At 30.8% G+C, this 20,878-nt stretch overlaps 6 protein-coding genes across 8 annotated transcripts in view; 2 read left to right on the forward strand and 4 right to left on the reverse strand.

Moving 5' to 3' along the window:
- LOC113401956 (uncharacterized) overlaps window positions 1–2,490 on the reverse strand; it is a 77,589-nt gene extending 75,099 nt beyond the window's left edge. Inside the window, exon 1 of the mRNA XM_026642040.2 lies at window positions 2,310–2,490. The gene's annotated coding sequence lies outside the window, so the exon portion shown is untranslated. The remainder of the gene's footprint in view (window positions 1–2,309) is intronic.
- Lipt1 (Lipoyltransferase 1) overlaps window positions 1–9,145 on the reverse strand; it is an 86,156-nt gene extending 77,011 nt beyond the window's left edge. The window contains exons 1-5 of one of the 3 annotated variants that reach the window (XR_010309490.1): window positions 8,603–9,145; window positions 8,181–8,288; window positions 7,562–7,775; window positions 6,604–7,308; window positions 2,828–3,364 (exon numbers count right to left, since the gene is read on the reverse strand). Coding sequence is in view for 1 of the 3 variants with exons in the window: in XM_026642049.2 (XP_026497834.1) it covers window positions 6,914–7,308; window positions 7,562–7,763; window positions 8,181–8,288; window positions 8,603–9,145 (1,248 nt within the window). In the remaining 2 variants the exon portion in view is untranslated. Of the gene's footprint in view, window positions 1–2,827; window positions 3,365–6,603; window positions 7,309–7,561; window positions 7,776–8,180; window positions 8,289–8,602 lie in introns of those variants that run through there. The other 2 variants (XR_010309499.1, XM_026642049.2) reach the window with 2 other exon arrangements.
- LOC113401991 (protein rolling stone-like) overlaps window positions 8,340–20,878 on the forward strand; it is a 234,273-nt gene continuing 221,734 nt past the window's right edge. The window contains exon 1 of the mRNA XM_064220619.1: window positions 8,340–8,351. The gene's annotated coding sequence lies outside the window, so the exon portion shown is untranslated. The remainder of the gene's footprint in view (window positions 8,352–20,878) is intronic.
- Window positions 9,275–9,427, reverse strand: LOC113401971 (uncharacterized protein). Its single transcript, XM_064220685.1, has one exon. The coding sequence runs from the start codon at window positions 9,425–9,427 to the stop codon at window positions 9,275–9,277; it is 153 nt and encodes a 50-aa protein (XP_064076755.1).
- Window positions 10,985–11,815, forward strand: LOC113401970 (cytochrome b-c1 complex subunit 7-like). Its single transcript, XM_026642062.2, has 3 exons — window positions 10,985–11,197; window positions 11,276–11,323; window positions 11,516–11,815. The coding sequence occupies exons 1-3, from the start codon at window positions 11,167–11,169 to the stop codon at window positions 11,761–11,763; spliced, it is 327 nt and encodes a 108-aa protein (XP_026497847.1). The 5' UTR covers window positions 10,985–11,166; the 3' UTR covers window positions 11,764–11,815.
- On the reverse strand, window positions 14,132–20,472 carry LOC113401958 (sorting nexin-17). The gene is made up of 8 exons (XM_026642047.2): window positions 20,266–20,472; window positions 19,910–20,099; window positions 19,465–19,819; window positions 19,217–19,379; window positions 17,512–17,733; window positions 16,085–16,237; window positions 15,296–15,442; window positions 14,132–14,428 (listed from the first exon to the last, which is right to left on the reverse strand). Exons 1-8 carry the CDS (start codon window positions 20,323–20,325, stop codon window positions 14,288–14,290), a joined length of 1,431 nt encoding a protein of 476 aa, XP_026497832.1. The 5' UTR covers window positions 20,326–20,472; the 3' UTR covers window positions 14,132–14,287.

Consider the following 20,878-nt stretch of genomic DNA (forward strand, 5'->3'; position numbering starts at 1 on the left):
ACACAAAATTTATTGAAAGCAATATTACTATCATTATGTAATTATATAAATCAAGTCAGTGTTGCTTCCTGTTAATGATAAGAAAATCTAGCAATCTATATCTAGACTCGTTGCGACCGAAATATTAGCACTTTCTCTTAAATACTTATGTTTTTAAATGTGTAAACACTGTATCTGTTTATTTTGAGAGCCTGAAACGAAGGTCACGCTGATGATGTAAACGAAATATATACAATTACAAATATGATGCACTTGTATCATATTTGTAATTTTATAATATTATGATTAAAATATATATGTATATTCAAAAAAAATAGAATTGGTAGGGTATTTTAGTACAGAATTAGGGAATGCAATACCAAGATCTAGAAACAGTGGGATTCTGCGTGATTTTATCTTTTCATCTAATCCTGCTAGTAAATTAATCTTGACCGGAATATAGGGAGTTGGAGTAGGATTTAACAGAACACATTGTCAGACAATGCCGGGCCAGATTATGATGATACTTTACAATAGAAATCCTCTAATTATCTTCACGATGTCGATGTCGCAACCTCTCGCGTGACTAAGCACTTGCAGTCCTGCAAATACCGGGATTGAAACTATATTGCAAAATTGCATTCTCCTGTGACACTTGAGCGAGATCGCCCTGTGACTCATTATATATTATTATCATTTGTCTAATTTATATTTTTGTTACCTACTGACAATTATGTTAAGTAAAATTTATAAAATCTTACTTAAGAAATTTATTTTAAGTTAGAATATTTAATAAACTACTATTTTGACGAGATTAACTAATTTGAATTCGAATTAATTTTACACAATCATTTTAATCTTTAAGGGTTTTATTATAAATATCATCGATATTTGTTTTAGGGAGTGGCTTATAATGCTTGCAGTGCCAAAGTTTAGTTGTGCAATAATGACCACATACTATCAGGAGACGTATTAGCTCTACCTTCCTTAAAATGTAGTGAGTATATACTAAGTATTTGATCTACCTAAAAATCAAAATAAAATTTGAATGGATTACAATGAATGTATACAACTATAATTAAATATGTGCTATCATTTTAGTTATTAGCTACACACCTAGTATAACTTAATTCCGGAAATTAAAAAAGCTTCTAATGTGACTGCAGGGATATAACATTATTGTAATAAAATCGCGAGTTCAGCGACTAGCTCATAATCTAACTGACATAACATATCTTTAACATAATTAATGGCTAAGAACAACCTACTTTATATATGTATATTTTAATTATGTTAATCCGCATAATTTTTCGTAAACAGTACACTGTTTATATAAGAGTTCAACGCGTCTTCTGCGTCGTATATAATACTCAAGTATTCGATTTGTAGGTTATTAAATATAAAGATCACAAACAAAAATCTAAGAATAAGTATATGCAGGTTAAGGATTAAACAATAAAATAAATCAAACGGTTTATCGTTTCGTAAATACCAACAGGCCTTATTTCTGGAAATCGTAAAAGCCCAGCCTGCGACATACATTGAGATTTGTAACTAATAAATCATCTCACATATATTGTTGTATGTTTCTTTATTTAAGTTTAAAAATCTATCAAAGAGTATTTCCAACAAAAATGTAAATATTACAGGTTAGATGTAATAAATTTGGATATCGATTCAAATTCCTTTTAATCCCAGTGTCGCTTTTAAGTTTAGTTTATGGTATGTATTTAAAAAAATACCAATGTAAAAACTTGTAATTTGACAAAAAAATGTTTTGAAATTAATAATATCAATTTTATTCCGTCATTAGTTTTCAATCTCCAGCCTCCGATTACTTATTTAATGAAACTTTTTGTACTTATATCCTTCAATGTCTTTAATTATTCCTTTATAAACTGTCTTATCCGGATTATCAAAATATTTGGTCCATTTTAAAATAAATATATTTTTCTGTTGCCTGGCTTAAGAAGCACGTTGTGAATATTTACTTATTCTATTTAAATTTTAAAATATTAGTACTTATTTTAACTTGTAACTTAACATATTTTCGTGTAAAATTTCATTACGTAAATTTACAAAATAAAATGTATACTTATAGGTGTATATTTATACGTGTTAGTAAAAATCTCGCTTGTAACGAAAAAGCAAATTTAGAATAGATGAATATAATATCACTCAATTATAGGCATAGCCAAAACTAGGTCGATATCAAAAGTATAGTTTTTTTTTTATATAAGCAGGTAAATCGCTTCAGTTTTATAGGTATTCTTGTTTTTAATAATATTTAATTGTAATAATATTTAACCTAGACCTTGCATCATACTTACTTAAATCAATAAGTTTTAATACATTTAACAAACACTTCACAAAATTCAAATTTCCCGCGATTAATGTTATTGCTTTACATACACGGTCGTCATGACAACGCACGATAAGACAATATGGCGCACGGTGCGCGCGCACTGAGAACGAACGTAGACTGCCTGCGCGTGCGCCGGCCAACGACCACCACCCGGCTCTTCAGAAAGCGAGAGGAAGAGCAAGCCTCAAGCAAGTTTTTATTGTGCGAGGACATATTTTCATTAATCCAGTACTTGTGTGTGGCGCTTTATTATTGCAGCTTTGTTACCGAAGTTTGACCATAAGGCTTCAACTGATTAGGCAATCCTTTGTAATCAACTTATTTTATGTATATGACCTTCCCCTTGAGACGTCAACTAATATTATATAAAATTGACGGGTATGCCAAATCTGTACGGACAATAATATATAAATAAATAACTCGCATCATAAGATCTTCGGATATATGTACGGGTAGGACTTATTATTAAATAAAAAAAAGAAATACAATAATACCATTAGATTTATTTCAATATATCATAAAATACAATGAGATAAAATTTTGTTACTTAGTATTTAATAATTGTCTAATATCAAAAGTAATATTGGATAGAAAAGTTTACATTACCTTATCTATAAAGATTAACAAAAACCTACATAAACTAGATGTGCCTTATGTCCATTCCATATAAAAAAGTACCCGTTTCGGGCAGATCTTGTGAAACAATGTGGGTGAATGATGAAATGGTCTAGGTTAAATAGAAATCTAGACATAAAAACGTTACAAAATACATGCTACGTTATAAGTAAAAAAACGCGGATACATTAATTCGGTAACGAAATTAAAATTTAATTAAAACAAATGATATGATGCATTCTTGTAGCGTTCGACACGAACGTGCGACTCGCAGGACCTCAGAGACGCGTGACGAGGTGTTGCATATATAAGTCCTCCAAGTAAATGTATCATTCTAATAATAAAATCAAAACAAAACGAGGCATCAACGCATGCAACACACATAACGAGTCTCCCATATCTATACTAATATATAAAGCGGAAGAGTTTGTTTGTTTGTTTGTTTAAACGCGCTAATCTCAGGAACTACTGGTCCGATTTGAAAAATTCTTTTTTTGTTGAATAGTCCATTTATAGAGGAAGGCTTTAGGCTATATAACATTACGCTGCGACCAATAGGAGCGCAGCGACAGTGAGAAATGTTGCAAAAACGGGGAAAATTATTCACATTTATGGACTTTCGATGCGTGCGCAGCATAAACGTTTTAAGTTACTCAAAAAATGTGTATAAAAGATATATTCCTCTTTTAATAATAAAAAAAAGTCCGTGACACTATATGTCTATTTGTTAAGAGTGTGCTAGCAGGCGGGGCGCGGCGGCGGATGAGGGGGAGGCGGGTCAGCCCCGCCGCCGCGCTCGCCACTCTCACCCGCGGGTATAGTTCTGCGAAGTAGCAATGCACATAACGACTTAAAAAAATTAACATTCTTAATAGTTAAATTATTTATCAAAATTAGGTTTTGTTATCAGCTTATTTGCTCATTATTTTTTATCGTTTAAAATCGATTACATTTAAATCATAATCTGCTGTAGTTTTAACTTACGATATAAGATAAAATTTCAATGAACATTCCTTCGTACTTTGCAAGTAAACAATTCAAACGTTTCACAGTATAAATAAGGTATAAAAATTACATTACACACGTAAAAAAGTTCAAAATGGCGAGCGATACTTTCACCGATGCAGATTAATCATCACTGAGAAAATAAATTATGCAAATAAGCAAATAGGTGAATATCGTTTAAAATTAGTAGTTCAATATTTCAAGTAATTTCTATTACGTTCAAGCATATTCAACACGGTTGTACTATAATCACCTTATGAAATAATAACACCAAAGGAGAAACAATCTAAACTTCTTATTGTTCGGTTTGTTTATCTTATTACGTTTAAGTTAATATTGTTTGTTTTCAACCGACTTCAAAAAGGAGGAGGTTATCAATTCGTCTGTATTTTTTTTTTTTATATGTTTGTTACCTCATAACTTTTCACTGGATTTTGATAATTTTTTTTTGTTTGAAAGGTAGTGCTTCCCGTGGGGCCCCATTTTAATTTTATCCTGTTACGATGATGGTATCCCTATGAAAACGATATAAGTCTTAAATGTGCATTATGTATGTGCGCGATAAATAGGTGAATAACTCAAAATTGTGCCAACCAATTTTAATGATTCTTTTTTTATTATAAAGGATATACTTCAAGGGTACTATGGTGAAAGTTTGGTAAGGTTCTGAGCATAGGATCCTTGACAAAGTAACGGTACGGAAGGGAACGGAACAATTCTAAGGAGCACGTTAGCGATACTCGGCCGAATCTTTTAGAAACAAAAATTTTGACAAAAAAAAACCGACTTCAAAAGAGAAAAAAAATAATATGCTCTAAAAAGTAAAAAATAATTGCTTATTATTCTACAACTTAATAATCAAGTAACTTATTCTACTTACCAATATGTAGGTACGTTCTGTGTTTCCACGCAAGGAGATAAGTATGTACCTACCCACTTTAAATCTAACTTAACACAAACCTATGAATAACAAACAATGATCACAATATTTTTTAGATTTATACTATGTAAAATGAAATTAAAAATATTTAGACTATTTAAAAGTCAGCAAAGTTATTACGATAATATATTATAGTTAAAATTATTGTTATTTTTGGAGGCGGTGTCAGCCAAGGTAGGTTTGTAAATATATGATATACTCCAAATTTGTAAATCTGGTCTATCGATAAATACACTTCTTCTTGGTGTTTTTTTAAACCCTATACGTACATAGTGGTCCTATATAATGACAGAAAATTGGAATCAAAATTGAGTGTTTAAGCAAACATGTCTACCGTCAGGTATTACAATTCATGAACTTTTCTCCTAATCCAAGACAAAGAAAAGTCATTCAGATTTACTATTACATTTCCTGTTGAACGTTTTGTTTGTTTTGGCAGAGTATGAATTTTGTTTGTGATTTATTTATTTACAATTGACTTTTTCTTTTGTCTTACATCCAGATGTCGATACACCTGCATCGAATTGTTAACAAAAAAAATATTCGCAATCGTACACTATTGTACAATATTTCTTTTATGTTTAAGAAAAGGGTTGTCATAATTGACCGTATAACAATAAGCAATAAAAACACAGATGTTGGTAATTTATTTAGACAAACTTTACCGGTAATTTTAAGAGGAACTAGAGCAGACATTGTAAGGTCTTGCCTTAAAAGTTCACCGTTATGGAAATTTGTCCATACCTTAAAACTATCTACGAATATGAGAGCACATTTGGGGGGAGGAAGTACAAATTTTCCTTCAAAGTTACTTTTAATAGGAGATGGAAAAGTACCTCATTCTGAAAATAAAATTGAAATTGATCGCGATTTAGGAGAAAAAGTGACTAGCATAGAGGATTTAATATCAAAAGTTTACCCTAATATCGTCGAAATAGAAAATAAAGATTACCAATGGATGTGTCAAAGGGCAATATTGGCGGCGAGAAATAGTAGCGTTGACGAAATTAACGACCTAATTTTAACCAAACTTCCAGGCGATATAACTACCTACACATCTATTGATAATCTAATGGATCAAGAAGATGCTGTCCATTACCCACAAGAGTTTCTCAATTCTTTAAACCCGAGCGGCCTTCCACCACATTCCCTGAAGTTAAAAATAGGTGCTGCGATAATTTTACTCAGAAATCTTAAACCACCAAATTTATGTAACGGGACCCGCCTTCAAGTAAAATTCCTTCGCAATAACGTGATCGTTGCAACAGTTTTGACTGGTCCGGCAGTTGGTCAAACAGTGCTTATACCTCGCATCCCAATGATTCCAAATGATTTACCTTTTAATTTTAAAAGAATTCAATTTCCCATTAAGTTATCTTTTGCCGTAACCATTAATAAATCACAGGGCCAAACATTTAAATACGTAGGAATCGATTTACGTCAAGACTGCTTTTCACACGGCCAACTATATGTCGCGTTGTCAAGATCGGGTTGCGGGCAAAATCAGTATGTTCTTCTACCACAAGAAAATAAAACTAAAAATATAATCTACGCTGAAGTACTGTAAAACATATTATTAAATCTTATTGACGATTATAATAACAAAAACCAACGTGAGCAATCAAACGATAATCATGATAGTGTTTCCGACAACTACGCGAACGAAGTCGCGGGCACAGCTAGTTATATGATAAAACACTAAACTAAAATAACACAAAATAATAACAAAGCAAATATGATATTGTTAGAATAATATTCGAATGCAATAAGCTTTGAAAAATATATAAAAAAAAAAATAACAATATTAAATTGTATTAAAAATTAATTTTACACAATCACAAGTACCAATAGCACAGTTTACTAATTAGCCTTTCAACCATATGTATCTTAATATCCATATAACAAGATAAAATTTACAATCAGTGGACAAACAGTATATTATGTATAATGACAACGCCACGATAATACTAACACTAAACTCAGCACCACTGCATTAAATTTAATTTAAACTAAACTGTATTAACGACTTGATCGAAACATTTCGCTACAAATTGTTCCTTTTCATCCAACTTTTTGACATCTCCACTTGTGTGACGCGTGAGCATCGCGTCCTGGAGGGCGTTAAGAGCTTCAGACGTAAACCTTTTCCCTTTCAAATGGGTGATGACGGATGCCTCCCCGTGGAATCCTGATTCGACCAGGCCAGGAGGTATGTTAAGAGTGACATCATTTATAAGACCCTTTTCCACTGTCATGCTAATAACCAACTCTTGAGCGGCTGAGTAGACCTTGGATGGCGCAAGTAGCTCCGACGGCACGGGAAATGATCGGCTCACCGTGAACATAGGAGTGCGACCAAACGACCAATCCCACGTTTGAAGATCGTTCTTCAATTCCGATAGACCTGACAAAAATAATTGAACTGTTAATTAATTTTTATGTAATTTCTTAATTAAGCAGACAATCTTAACATCTAACTTGTAATATAAATGCAGTTGACCCAGCATAATGTAATAAGGATTTTATCTGTATATCATGCAAGTTATAACTAATATGCTACCTATCTAAACAGATTTAATTTGAATATTTATGATAAAATTAATTCGAAATGCAAATTCAATAAGAAGCTCATATTAAAACACAATATTATATTTTACCTGGAAACCAATCTTCGGTGGGATTTATGAATTGAAATCCTCTCTGTTTTGAAATGTGTCGTTCACCACCATCTTCCAACTGCAGAGCAGGTGTTCGGAGATATTCATAGCCGACTGCAGTTTGAAGACTCTCAACAGTAACCCGGTTGTCCAAGTCCGATAAATTCACCACGGGAGATGGCGTAGACGGGGTCGCGTTCGTCTGTATGCCATGCTAAATAGAATTAAGTGTTCTTAACTTGTGTGCATGGAAGGAATTGGGCAGGTGTTAATGTTAGTAGCACAGACAGGGTTAAAAAAATAAATAAATAAAATGTAACTTAGTTACAAAGTAATATCATATTATATATACATTTACTAAAACTACATATGATACAAAGTTGTATGTTAATTTTATAAAAACATTATTATAGCATCTTCTATTAATGAAGACAATAAAATGAGTCATATTCGAGTAACATGATCTCTGACTTTAATGAATAATTGAAAATGTAAATAAACTGTAGTGTGGCTATTAGGTTAAATACTGTCCTCAAATTTCAAAACATTGTTTTTCATTTAAAAAGTTGCTCTAATGTTCAAAGATAGAGTTCATAAATAGTATAATAAGCCAACATACCTCTCTTTTAGCTAGTGCTCTGCTGAGATCTGCCTTATTGGCATTGACTAGAAGTGTGCAATGATGATATGCTGTTGTACGTCCTAATTTTGCAGCCGTTCCAGAAATCTTACAGTATCATTAAGGAAACAATCTTGTATATATATTATAACAATTATTCGTCAATTTTAAGTCATAAGCTGTATCTATCATTCATTTAAACTTTAAAACTTATTTAAGATAAGAATACATTTAAACCAATGTGACTAGATTAATAAAAATATAGCTTCTACTTTGTACTTGCACAGATAAACATACATTTAGAACAAAAAAGACGAAAGCTTCTATGTACTGTGTATATACACAATGAAATTAATCTTAAAAAGTAATATTGTAGCAGTAGTAGTCTATTATTAGATAAAGTAAATTTTTAAAAAGGATACTTTGTATTTATCTCTGACTATAATGTCATGACGATCGTTGATGATAGATTTAATTCCAAAGCCCCTGAATAATGCTCTTTTAATAAGCTCCAAGTTATACTTTCTGTCATATCTTTCTCTAGGTGTAAAGAAAGTAATATTTAAGTTGCCACGGTCATGATATACAGTACCACCTCCACTGTTGCGTCGAGCCAATGCTATTTCCTTCTCAGATAAGAAGGGCACATTAGCTTCAAGCCAAGGGTTCTGGTGTCTTCCGATAACAACACATGGTTCATTTCGCCAAACCATCATAACATGATGCTTTCTAAAGTCCATGTTACGGTACATCCAATCTTCTAGAGCCAAGTTTGTGTATATGTCTGTTGACTGTGACATAAATACCGACTTTGTGATCTCCTCTTCTGGTGGTAAATCATTACTGGTCTTCTTCACCATCAAATTTTTACCTGTAGCTAGGCTTCGAGAGCTAGCTCTTCTTGTCAAACCCACCATGACAAACATGTTGCTCAAAGCAATCTTTCTCATCATTGATTGTGCCATGTTTGTTTTTATAATTATTTTATGATAAACGGATACTTTTTTCTATGAACCTATGACAGGCAATGCCTTATATCTAAATTTCTTAAATTAAAAGTCTTAAAGTCACAAAACACTATAAATACAAGTTCACTAATGCATTGAGCAACAGGCGTCAGTATCAGCCGACGAGAGGGAGATCAGGTATTCGTGTAAGGCGATAGTCTGATGCAGCCACTTCCAGGTCTGGTGCAGGGTGTTAATTCGAAAACGAATCCCCAAACAGTCCCGACAGTCACTTGGCATTCCTCCTCTTGGATGCAGGATGGAGAAAAAAATCACCAAACAAGTTAATTGACACTAACTAAATATGTTTTTAAAGAAAATATATATACAAATTATAATGGCTATAAATAAATGAAATTACGAAATGTACAAACGTGTACGAGCGCGTAACTTAGTGTGAATTCTTTACCTTCCGTCGTCTCATTTTATTCATGCTGATAGTGATAAGCGGGCCAAGGAACTAGGAGGTCGGGCGAGGGCATTCGAAGTTCACTTGAAGACTAGCAAACAAATATATTGATAAGAGACGGATCGGGCACGAACAGCACTGTTTTATCATTCGTTGTCGTGTCGTTGTATTTATCTACAACATCGTATCATGATTAAAACGCGGTAATGTTATATCTGTAAAATAAATATAAAATCTAGTTTTCTTGATAAAAACCTATGAATTCTAATACCTACACTTATATAATCTATTCTTTGATAAATCAATTAAACATTGTGATTATATTCACCTGACTTGTTTAAATAATATATTAGAAGATAATATATTTTACGTTTTTGTATAAGTATAGTACTAATATATATAAGTGGTCATTGATAATATGTTTATCTCAATTCTATTACTACATACTCTTTTTATTAAAAGTATACTCCTAATGTTATTCCGTATATAAAACTGTCAGTGTCAAAAATAGAAAATAAATCATCTATATCAAAATATAAAGATATTATCTTTGATTACGTATTTGTCCTATCGATAGACTGTTAAAGCCGAGAATAGTAGAATACGTCGAAATAATAGTAGCTAACAATTGGCCATTAAGTACCCGCACGCAAACTAGTAAAATAATATGACGTTTGGCGAGCGCCAAGTGTAACCGTCACGCAACCAAGATAATAAAATTTACTCGTTTGTTTTATTTTAATTCTTTACTAGTACGGCGCTCTATCTAAACAATCTAACTAAAATTAAATAAAAATAATCTAAGGATGTTATATTTATTATTTTCATAACTAGTTAAGAAACTTTCCTAGTCAATATATTATCCAAAATATACAAATATAAAGAAGTAGGTTTTATTTAATTATTAATTTGTTTAGTGTGTAAAATAAAAGTACAAATAAATCCAATTAACTTGGCAAGTACGAAAAATTATTAAAGCGTACCTGTAAGAAATAACTCACAGTTAATTTACATTTTTAAGTGAATATAAGGGAAAAATAACGTCAACTGTTCTTTGGTCTCCTGCCACAAAGTGTAAATTCTTAGTAAAATATATTACTAATTTTTCTCTCTAAAAATAAAACTCTTTATATAGATAAATACTGCCTTTTACACTTTGCAATATAAACCAGTATTTTTTAGAATATTACGATATATTTAAAAGTAGTAATGAATGTGTATAGTATAAAAAATATTCCTATTAAAAAAATCCTAAAAAATCTTACGCAATACTCGCATGCCCAATGTATAACATAATAGTGCATGTTAATTTACTAATGTCTTGAAAACAATATAGTGAATTATTTTGTTGGATACTTTGATTAATTTTATTTTATCAGCTGTCTAAGCTCTTTCAAATTGAAACATTAATTTCTCGACGCCAATGTTATTGTCACTGTCAGATATCGTCCCAGTGACACAACTTTAATGTAGTGTGAACGTCAGTTTCTATCGCCCATTTTCCGCAGAAAAAATATTTCACTTCCGAAGTAAACGAGTTTACACTTATCACAAATTATAATTGATCGTCATGGCCTTAAGGACTACTGCCGTGCTTTGCAGTAGGTGTTTGTTTCTTAATAGATGTTCATTTTCTTGCGATTTTTTTCCTGTTATATAACCATTTTAACGATTTTCAGATAGCCTGAGTAAATGGGCTTATAACCTATCAGGATTCAATAAATATGGTATGTTTAATTTTATTAATTATTTTTATTAAATATTTGCCCACAAGATTACCTAGTTTTAAATCGTTTTTTTAGTACCGCCTTTGTAATACTTCGAATTTTTAACTTGTATACTTTTTAGATCTGCCTAGAAATAACTAAAAAGTATAGCCCCGAATATTTGCACTTAAAAAACTCTTCCTTCCTTTCCAGGCCTGCATCGTGATGACTGTTTGTATGAGAATGAAGATGTGCAAGAGGCACTGCGCCGTCTACCTGGACATGTAGTAGACGAACGTAATTTCCGTATGATTCGTGCTATTCAACTTTCCCTGCAAAAATCTATCTTGCCAAAGGAAGAATGGACTAAATTCGAAGAAGACAAACTCTACCTTACACCCATTGTTGAACAGGTCAAGAAAGAGAGGAAGGAACGTGAGGAATGGGAGAAGGAATATTAGACTCTTTGCTTGTTATGTTAATATATTAATTTAATTAAATTTAGCAGTACTATATTGTTTATTTTTATTTTAAGAAAAGACAATAGATTGAAAAAACATTTTATTTAAAAAAAAATATAATTAATAAAATATGGCATATAATATGGTAATTTATAGCCTTAAAGGCAAACAATTGGTGTTAGAAATATAATCAATACACAAATTTCATTAAAAAATGGTCCCAATAAAATAAAAATTTTTACTCAAATAGTAATTATAAACTTCATAATAATTACAATGCTTAAAATTATTCATGCAATTCCCAACAATTTTATTCAACATAAGCATTTTTTTAAATTAGTTAGCATTAATTATTATCATTAATATGGTTTATAGTTAGAATATTTAAAAAATGGATAAATAATATATACAAATAAATCACATTTTATTAATTATAAAAGCCTCAAATGGAATTTAAATTTAAAGCAGAGTGAAAATGTTTTTTTTTATGAAATTAGGTTTGGTTATCAAATGAATGAAAAGAACTTCATAAAAAATAAGAAGACATTAGAGATCATGTTTAATAAAAGAGATTGAATAGAGACTCATGCAAAAACTACTAAACCAAACATAACATTTCTCACTTTTTTAACTTATTGTTTACTACATTATTTTCAAGCAATTGTGGGAACAATACAATCCTGTTAAGATAATAGATGAAAGGTAACTGTATAATTCTCATTTTTACATTAAAAAAAATACCGCTTATAAAATCCTTAACTAAAACAGTACCAAAATAGGGGTATTGTGGTACTAAATAAAAGACCCAAGATAGACTTGGATTTAACATAAGGAAAAATAATGTTCGTGCAAAATTTCACAACTTATTCAAGAGATTATTGAGATACATAATATAGTGTAATTATAAAACAAAACACTCTACTAACAAATGCAATTAAGTCCAATTAAGTGACTTTACGAAGTTAGCTTGAAGGTTTTAGCCCATACACATTTATGTTGAAAAAAGCAATTCTCAATCTGAAGTACATTACAATCCAGTTAGAACATTAAAATAACTACGGTAATCTATATGTTATAATATGATGCAATAACAAAATATAAAATAAAACTTCGTGCAAATTTAATTAAGAACAAAAACACCATGAATATGTTGGTATATTCATTAAAATTTCATTTAATAATTCAAACAGTTGTTTTCCCTTCCTATCACAATTTTTTGTGGACCCTTACACTAACAAAAATTATAACATCACGGACTTCATACTTTAAATACATTCGTATTTTGATTGATTTGAAATAATATGTAATTCTGTTTTAATAAAGAATTCAACGTATTATTACATAAAAATATTAATTAATAATCTTCAGTAACATAAAAATATATGAAATATAACTGAATTACGTCATGCGTGGCCCTCGGCTGCTGATCCGTTATACTCTATTAACCAAGTCCTGCCCATTACCATTTTTATTTTTTATACTGTTTATTAATGATGTCAATGACGCTGATTTAAATTATTATTTTATGACTAAAATTTATTTATAGTACATTCCTATTAATTCATTAGGTGTATAATTTCGCGTTGATCCGATACAGCTGTTAAGTCCAGTTTCTATTATATAAATTGGTAATCTTTTTTATAATTTGTATTTTTTAATATTATTTTGAATGAACTTGCCTTGCTAGTTGAACACTGTTGCAGCAGTAGGTGGCAGGCGAGGTCATGCACACCGCTCTATCAAACATATTGACTTGCTTTGCGGATTTTCAACAGCCAAGGTGCCAATAATTGACTGCAAATCTTAAAAAAATACTTTTCAATATATTCAGTGCGGAATATTTGTATTATTTTCTTAAAAATAAAATAAGTCTCTTTAAAATTATATTATTCTACTACAATTGTTATGAAATTGATCATAGAAATTTCAATTGAAATATAATCTACACTTAGGTACTATTTTACTACTGAAATCTGTTACAAAATGTTTTCTTGATTTTACACTAGTTGTCTAGCTTTCCTACTGTTAGATCTTAAAATTATATAAAAAAAATCATGTTTAATTGAGCTCTCTCAAACACACCAAACCTTCATTAAAGTATTTAAATACTATTACCCTATTCATTTTCGTTACTTAATTGTAATAAAACTAATTTTGAGACATAAATATATAATTTTAGTTACATAAAAATGTATGAAATGTATATATAAAAAATCTAGTTTTTTTCTAAATATATAAATTTAAATACTGAAGCAATATACAATTAGGTTGAATAAAATCAATTCTTCGACATTTCATAATGGACATATGGCAAGTTTATGGCCTAAATTGGAATAGACAATATTATAAGTAAACAAAATCATAGCCGTACTTTTTCTTAAATATATTTTCTAATTTTTAACTAGAAAATCTTTACAAGGATTATTATTTATTATCTGTACAAATTCGAGAGAATTGGGGCATGCATATATTCTATACAGTATTGGCAACGGAGTTTATAGAGATTTACTCTTTGGAAATAAATTTAAAGTTCTTCGTCGCCTATCGCTTCGAAGGCATTATTTTCCACGCAATCTTTTCCCGATTTGAAGGCAACAGACGCAAATTTTTCCGTAAGCTTCTGTACAGAAAATATTTCTCTTGAACTACCCGATGAATCGCCATTCTGGAATATTTAAATATTCATTCTAATTATAAATTTTGATACATGTGTATCATTGTTTTTTTTTTATTAAAATAGCAAAACAAATAATGAACCTGGAACAAAAGGTATATTAAAGACAAAAATAAATTAAGATTTTTTCAGCAAAATCGGTTTAATCCCTACTGCCGGTGATCCATACTTTTTCAGACTCAAATTATTGAGAGGAGTATATCATAATACATATATAAAATCGCAAATTTCTTTATGTACTAATAAAAAATATTAATGAGTAATAATTATGATTTAAGATGCATTAAAAAGTTTCGGAAAATAAGAGTGAATATAGAAGTAATCAAGTCAAATGAACAAGTTTGACTTATAAAATTGACTTAAGGAATCCGGAAAAAATGCGTTTTGAATTTCGATACGTGTTTGGAGGTAAAATAACTGGCTAAAATGAGGTCCAACTAAGATGGACGCAAAACTATAAAGTAAAAAATAAATAACAGCCTTATGTGTCTTATCGCAGGGCTACGGCCTCCTCTCCTTTAAGGAGTAGAATTGGAGCTTATGCTGCAATGCAGGGGATACACATGTGGCTATTTTTTTTCTGACAGATGCAGGTTTTCTTATATTTTCGATGTTTCCCTTCACCACCGAACCCAAAATAAATTATATTCTAAGCACATGAAATTTCAGAGGTGCTTATCCGCTATTGATACCTTAATCTTCAATGAATATTCACCTGGACCATTTTCTCTTATAACCTTACCACATAAAAAACAAAATAAAGTCAATATTGTCTCTTTATTATCTTTTAGGTATTGTGAACATTATTATTCTATATAGAGGTTCTTTTTGGGTTCAAGATTTTCTGAGTGGACTTACCACGGAGCTGAGCGTATCACTGGAGGAGGATGGCGTAATGAGGTGCGTGGAGCCGTCTCGCCGCAGATAGGCGAGACTCGCGCGCTTGCAGCGTGGGGACGTTGGACCCTCACCGCTCTTCTGACGCATCAACTCGTCTACGATCGACTGAAAGTACACACTACGTTACAGCCGTGAGGGCTGGTGAGTGGTGAGTGGTGAGTGGCGAGTGGTTTTAACGCTGTCCCACTCTTGAGCGTTTTAATCTGTGTTATCAATTCATTCCGTGTACCAGCGTGAGTACAACAATTAATTTATTTTGAGAAATTTTAACAATTTTGTATCTGAACAGCAATAGCGCAAAACTTCTATTAACTGATAAAAAATCTAACAGCCTAACTTTTACATTAATAAAGTGGACCTAAATATACATAGATCATTATTTAAATAAATGTTTTAAATAGGTTGTAAGTGTTGTAGCACACTGCTGGGCTAAGGCCTCCTCTCCCTTTTGAGGAGAAGATTTGAAGCCTACCCCACCACCTTGCTGCAATGCGATCTGATGGATACACACGTGGCAAAATTTCATTTAGATGAGACACTTGCAGGTTTCCTCGTGGTATTATCCTTCACCTCCGAGCAAGAGATTAATTATAGACACAAATTAAGCACATTAAAATTCAGTGGTGCTGGTCCCTAGGTTTGATACCGCAATCATCGGTTAAGATGCACGCGTTCTAAACACTATGCCCTCTCTTATTTAAATACTTATTCTAAAAATGTAAACAAGTCATCGCATGTGCGTCATACCTGTAAACAAACACTTATGAATATTGCATGTTCTGTCCGAAGTGTGACCCATACTAAATTATCTTTGCTAATGAGATATTCAAATGACAGCTCGAAGTTTTTACTCGGTACATCGAGAAGAGAATCGTGGCCATTTGCTTGGGATCGTTCGACCTATAATTCAAATAAAATAGTTAGTATATTACTAATTATTAATAAATCCATTATTTTTTTCATCAACTTCGCTCTTGTGTTCATTTTCGTATACAAGTACGTTTATATCACAGACCGGAAAATCACTTTATTAAAAATCATAAGATTTGGTTGCTCTGAATACTGGTTAAAAAAATACATTTCGCATTTATGATTATTTTTTTAATGATTGTACTTATTTTAATTATATAATGTCAAAACTGCTAAGCGGTTTCGAATGAAACTTGTATTTAGGTATGGAATACATCACATTATAATCAATGAAAATTGAAGAAGGAGAAGAGGTCAACAAACCTTTAAACATATTCCGTGTGATTTGTTATTACCTTTGCTATATTATATACATATATAAAAAATGTTCAGATTCACGAATGTTTTATCTTTATATTTATATATACCTTGCCGCCATTTAACGCGAGTATTTAAAAATACATTGAAGTAATTAAATGGCTGATTGTACTTATACATTTAAACTTGAGAAACAATAATATTATTATTTTATTACGTAAGAGTTTAAACGCATGTGAAATGCCTAATAAACAGTTAAATAAAGAAATTATAACTAATATGTTAACTGAAATGAACACTGAAACACATCTGAAACTCCAGCAGTATCGAGTTCTACGTGAGCTAATTTTATCGACACCTACGTGAACATGTGACCTAAATCATATGGACTTGATTGACATCTGCCGAGAATGACGTCAGGACAGCAACATAATATTGCAGGTAATCATTTGTACATTTTAAAAAGATAAAACTTATAGCAATTCGTTCCATTCATTCGTTTAGTATGTTTCCGACAACACTTTAATTTTATTTTTAACTTTAAATATAACATTTAAATAAAATTTGCAACATAATAAAAACATTTTGTCATTGTAAATGTGCTAAGCTTTCCCTATTGCTCTGCAACATTAGAGTAGCCATTTTTATAAGAGTACATAATGAATACATTAGATTTTATTACTTGTGCAAATTTAGCACCTCATCTGAGGTATTGGGAAGTAATAATTACCTTAATCGGTAAGTCTCAGTTAGATCCATTAAGGTCCGACAATGTTTTACTTTTTTTTTAAGTTACTTACTTTACTTATTACCGCAATTTATCGCAGTATGGACTGTAGTGACCATTTACCATCAGATGATCCATTTGCCTGTTCGTCGACCTATTTTAAGCTACCTATTAAAATTATTGTATTGTTCACAGATATCTTTAGAAGTTAAATACTTACATTATGTAAGGTTGTAATACGCCAGCATCGCATTCTAGTGACCTTATATCTCTGTTCATGGCTCGGATGAGTGACACTCGTCAGGGTTAATTCTTTGGATGCTAGGGAAACTCGAGCACGGATAACAGTCGCATCCGCCTCACCTATGTTCACGGCATCAGTCAAAGCTTCCCCAGCTGGAATACTGCCATAGTGCCTCAGGGAACGAGCAAGTTCAATATACTAAAAATAATTTAATGTGTTTAATTATTTTCTTTGACAAGGGTAATTTTGAAATATTTTAAAATATATTAAATGAAATTTGTTTGACTTGTTTCAATGTGATGTACCTTTTTATATAATTTTATTATCATTCTAAAGTTGAAATCGTTCGAAAGTCTGTCTGTTAGTTTCTCATTCCCGCAAAAACTGGACAAAATTTGGATGAAATTTTGGTATAGACATACCTTATTTCTTTACTTATAACATAAGCTACCTACACTACCTAGTTATTATTAATGGAGCGGCATATCGAAATCAGTTGGCAACCTGATCTCTTATGATGATAGCCAGTGTTCCCGATTCCACCAAACATTACTCCATAAACGACGTACATAAAAACAATTGCCCATAATAATAATGTTTCGTTTCATTTATTAGCTAAATGAAATACATTATATCCGGAAATAATTATAACTTATTGTGAAAGTCTTACAGTCATTTGTTATCTAGTAATTTGATTTTAATCAGTTTTAATATACTCACGTAATAAATGATGTAAGTTATTTCTAAGAAATTCAATTTCTAATCACATGTATATATTTTAGAATTACAAAAGGCTCGTTTACTGATGTTCAACAGAATTAACTCATCGACAGTTGACTCATCACACACTAAGATCATTGATAATAATAAAGGGAATGAATATGATAAAATACCAATATACAGATTAGTGACCATATGACTAAAATACATGAAAATAGCAGTGTGTGCAACTTGCACACATGTGAAATTGAGTTTGTGACTATGAATTTATTTTTATTTTCTTTACTTTCATTATTAAAACAAAATAAATCTATCTAAAGGTGAAATACTTGTTAAAATTAATTCAATAGTTTTAGAATTTATCAGTCACAAAAAAAACAAAACTTTCCGCTTTATAATATTAGTATAGATAAATACATATTAGCCATTTCTGTTATATACATGAGATCATTTGAAACTATAGTTTATTTTTGACTCAATAAAGGCACTACATAATCATCATCAACATTTTGTAACTTAACTTAACATGATGTAACTTAAATTTGTGCTACACAATATATTAAAAAAGAAACTGTGGAATGAGCTCAGAAAGAAGTTATTAACTAAATAGATAAAAACCTTCTTAATTTATCACTCCTTCTGTTAATGAGAACAATATCAAAATCCATTAAGTGTTTTAGAAATAAATGAAGTGGTGATAAGTAACTACTGATACAGACAAAAACAGAGTACTTTGTTTTATACTATTTATCAATGAAGACTAGAATTTTTTTCTTGATAAACAAATGTTATAATACAAGTGTTATTTTAATTCATAAGGAGATTAATAGTTTCCCAAGTGATTTCTTAGCTTGATGTAGCTTAATCTTTTAGCCATACTAACAGAGCATGGATTATTTTTAAAACTATTTTTTGACTACATATAAAAAGACATTAAATGGATTAGTATTAAATATCTCACCTCTCGCTTTTGCTTTTGAGCTTCATAGGATGATAGAATTTCTTTAGTTTGCTGATCAGCAATTATCCAACCCAAATCTACTTCTTCAATAAGCTGTAGGTATAATAAGTCCAATGATACCCTATCTATCATTAAGTCCATATCATAACAAGGGTCCCAATAACTGTAACAGTAAATATTAAATTTAACAACCTGTTGCTATTCATAATAGGAATTATTTATATAAAGATAATTTAAAATAATGTTACCTTTTCCTTAAAACAATCTTATCCTCAGGTCTTACATATTTTTGTGATATGTATGGAGATTCATAGTCTTCTAATTTCTTTAAACAAGGTTGCCCGTCTTTGGCACAGCTCCAGTTAAGTAGATACAAAGAGAAATATTTTGTCAAGTCTTTTGATAAATTCACAGAATTACAAGCAATATCTAAAACGGTACTAGAAGAATCTGTAGATGACACAGACAGAGGTATTCTATAGCCATTCATTAGAGATATTTCTATGTCTACTACATGAACTCGAACAGAGTGAGTTTCCTGCTGAGCCGAAAATAGGAATGTGATCAGAATTCCCGAATTTGCAAATACAGGATTTTGTCCAACTACAACAAAATTTTGAAATTTAATAATACATATTATCACAAATTTATCAAGAAATAACTGCAAATAAGTCTGTATTAATTGTACATTACCCAATTGTATATATTTTTCTAACAATATTCTTCTCTCCTCTAACTGAGAACTAGTTAAGAAAAATTTCTTTGATGGAAACCCAGACAACTTTAAATGCGGGTATTGAGCCTGCAATTGCTCGTGAAGGCTGAGTAGTTGTTTGTACCGAGCGGTACAGTGAAAGAATCCATCAATATAAATGTTGTAGCCCTAAAACAAGGAAATCAAATAAAAATTAATACACTATATTTTAAGAAAGCACTGAACAGTTTTCATTTATACTTTATTAATAAAAATAATTGTAATTAAATATTAATTAGATAACATAATTTAATCGAAAAAAATATGTTTGCAATTTGTAAATAATGAGACTTACCGTATAAGTGATCCCGTTGTCATCGCGAAACTGTTGCAAATCAGGAATAGAAAAATGCATTTTCTTGATATATAGTCGTAAAAAATATCATAACTCTTCAATCATGAAATATTTGTTGAACTTCACAGTCTTATTTTATAGAACCTCCGAAGACAAAAGCAAAACAGAAATTCGCCCACTTCAGGCTGTCACAAATCAGACATCAAACTTCAAAGTCAAAGTCAAAATGTCAAAGTCAATATTTAAAAACAATGTTTTTTTCTTAATAATATGTTTAAATTTTATTATAAAACCTCATGTTAGATTTTAGTATATGGAGTATAGTGTTAGGAGAAATATCTCAGTATGTCTCTTGTGACCCGAAATGTCTGAAATTAAGGCAAAATTTAATTAATAGAACAAAATGAAAACGGCGTCCTTTGCAGGCGAGTCTCCAACATTCTTAATGTAATTCAATTTTATTGTACTGACTTTGTGACTACTGAGTATAAGCATGTTCTTTCAATTTCACGATGTAGCTCAAGTGGTGCATTTCAATTATATACATAATGAGTGCCAAGACATTCAATTGACGCGAGATAATTACTCGAGATCTTGTATAATCTAAAATCTT

The sequence above is a fragment of the Vanessa tameamea genome, chromosome 2, assembly GCF_037043105.1.
Source record: "Vanessa tameamea isolate UH-Manoa-2023 chromosome 2, ilVanTame1 primary haplotype, whole genome shotgun sequence".
Lineage (NCBI taxonomy): Eukaryota > Metazoa > Arthropoda > Insecta > Lepidoptera > Nymphalidae > Vanessa > Vanessa tameamea.

What these genes read in the sequence shown, in the direction of transcription:
- LOC113401971 (XM_064220685.1), bottom strand. Translation starts at nt 9,427, where the DNA reads ATGCCAAGTGACTGTCGGGACTGTTTGGGGATTCGTTTTCGAATTAAC.
- LOC113401970 (XM_026642062.2), top strand. Translation starts at nt 11,167, where the DNA reads ATGGCCTTAAGGACTACTGCCGTGCTTTGCA. An exon ending in GACTACTGCCGTGCTTTGCA is followed by an intron (nt 11,198 to 11,275) that starts GTAGGTGTTTGT and finishes AACGATTTTCAG; the next exon opens with ATAGCCTGAGTAAATGGGCT. An exon ending in ATCAGGATTCAATAAATATG is followed by an intron (nt 11,324 to 11,515) that starts GTATGTTTAATT and finishes CTTCCTTTCCAG; the next exon opens with GCCTGCATCGTGATGACTGT.
- LOC113401958 (XM_026642047.2), bottom strand. Translation starts at nt 20,325, where the DNA reads ATGCATTTTTCTATTCCTGATTTGCAACAGTTTCGCGATGACAACGGG. An exon ending in ACAACGGGATCACTTATACG is followed by an intron (nt 20,100 to 20,265) that starts GTAAGTCTCATT and finishes TCCTTGTTTTAG; the next exon opens with GGCTACAACATTTATATTGA. An exon ending in AGAAAAATATATACAATTGG is followed by an intron (nt 19,820 to 19,909) that starts GTAATGTACAAT and finishes ATTTTGTTGTAG; the next exon opens with TTGGACAAAATCCTGTATTT.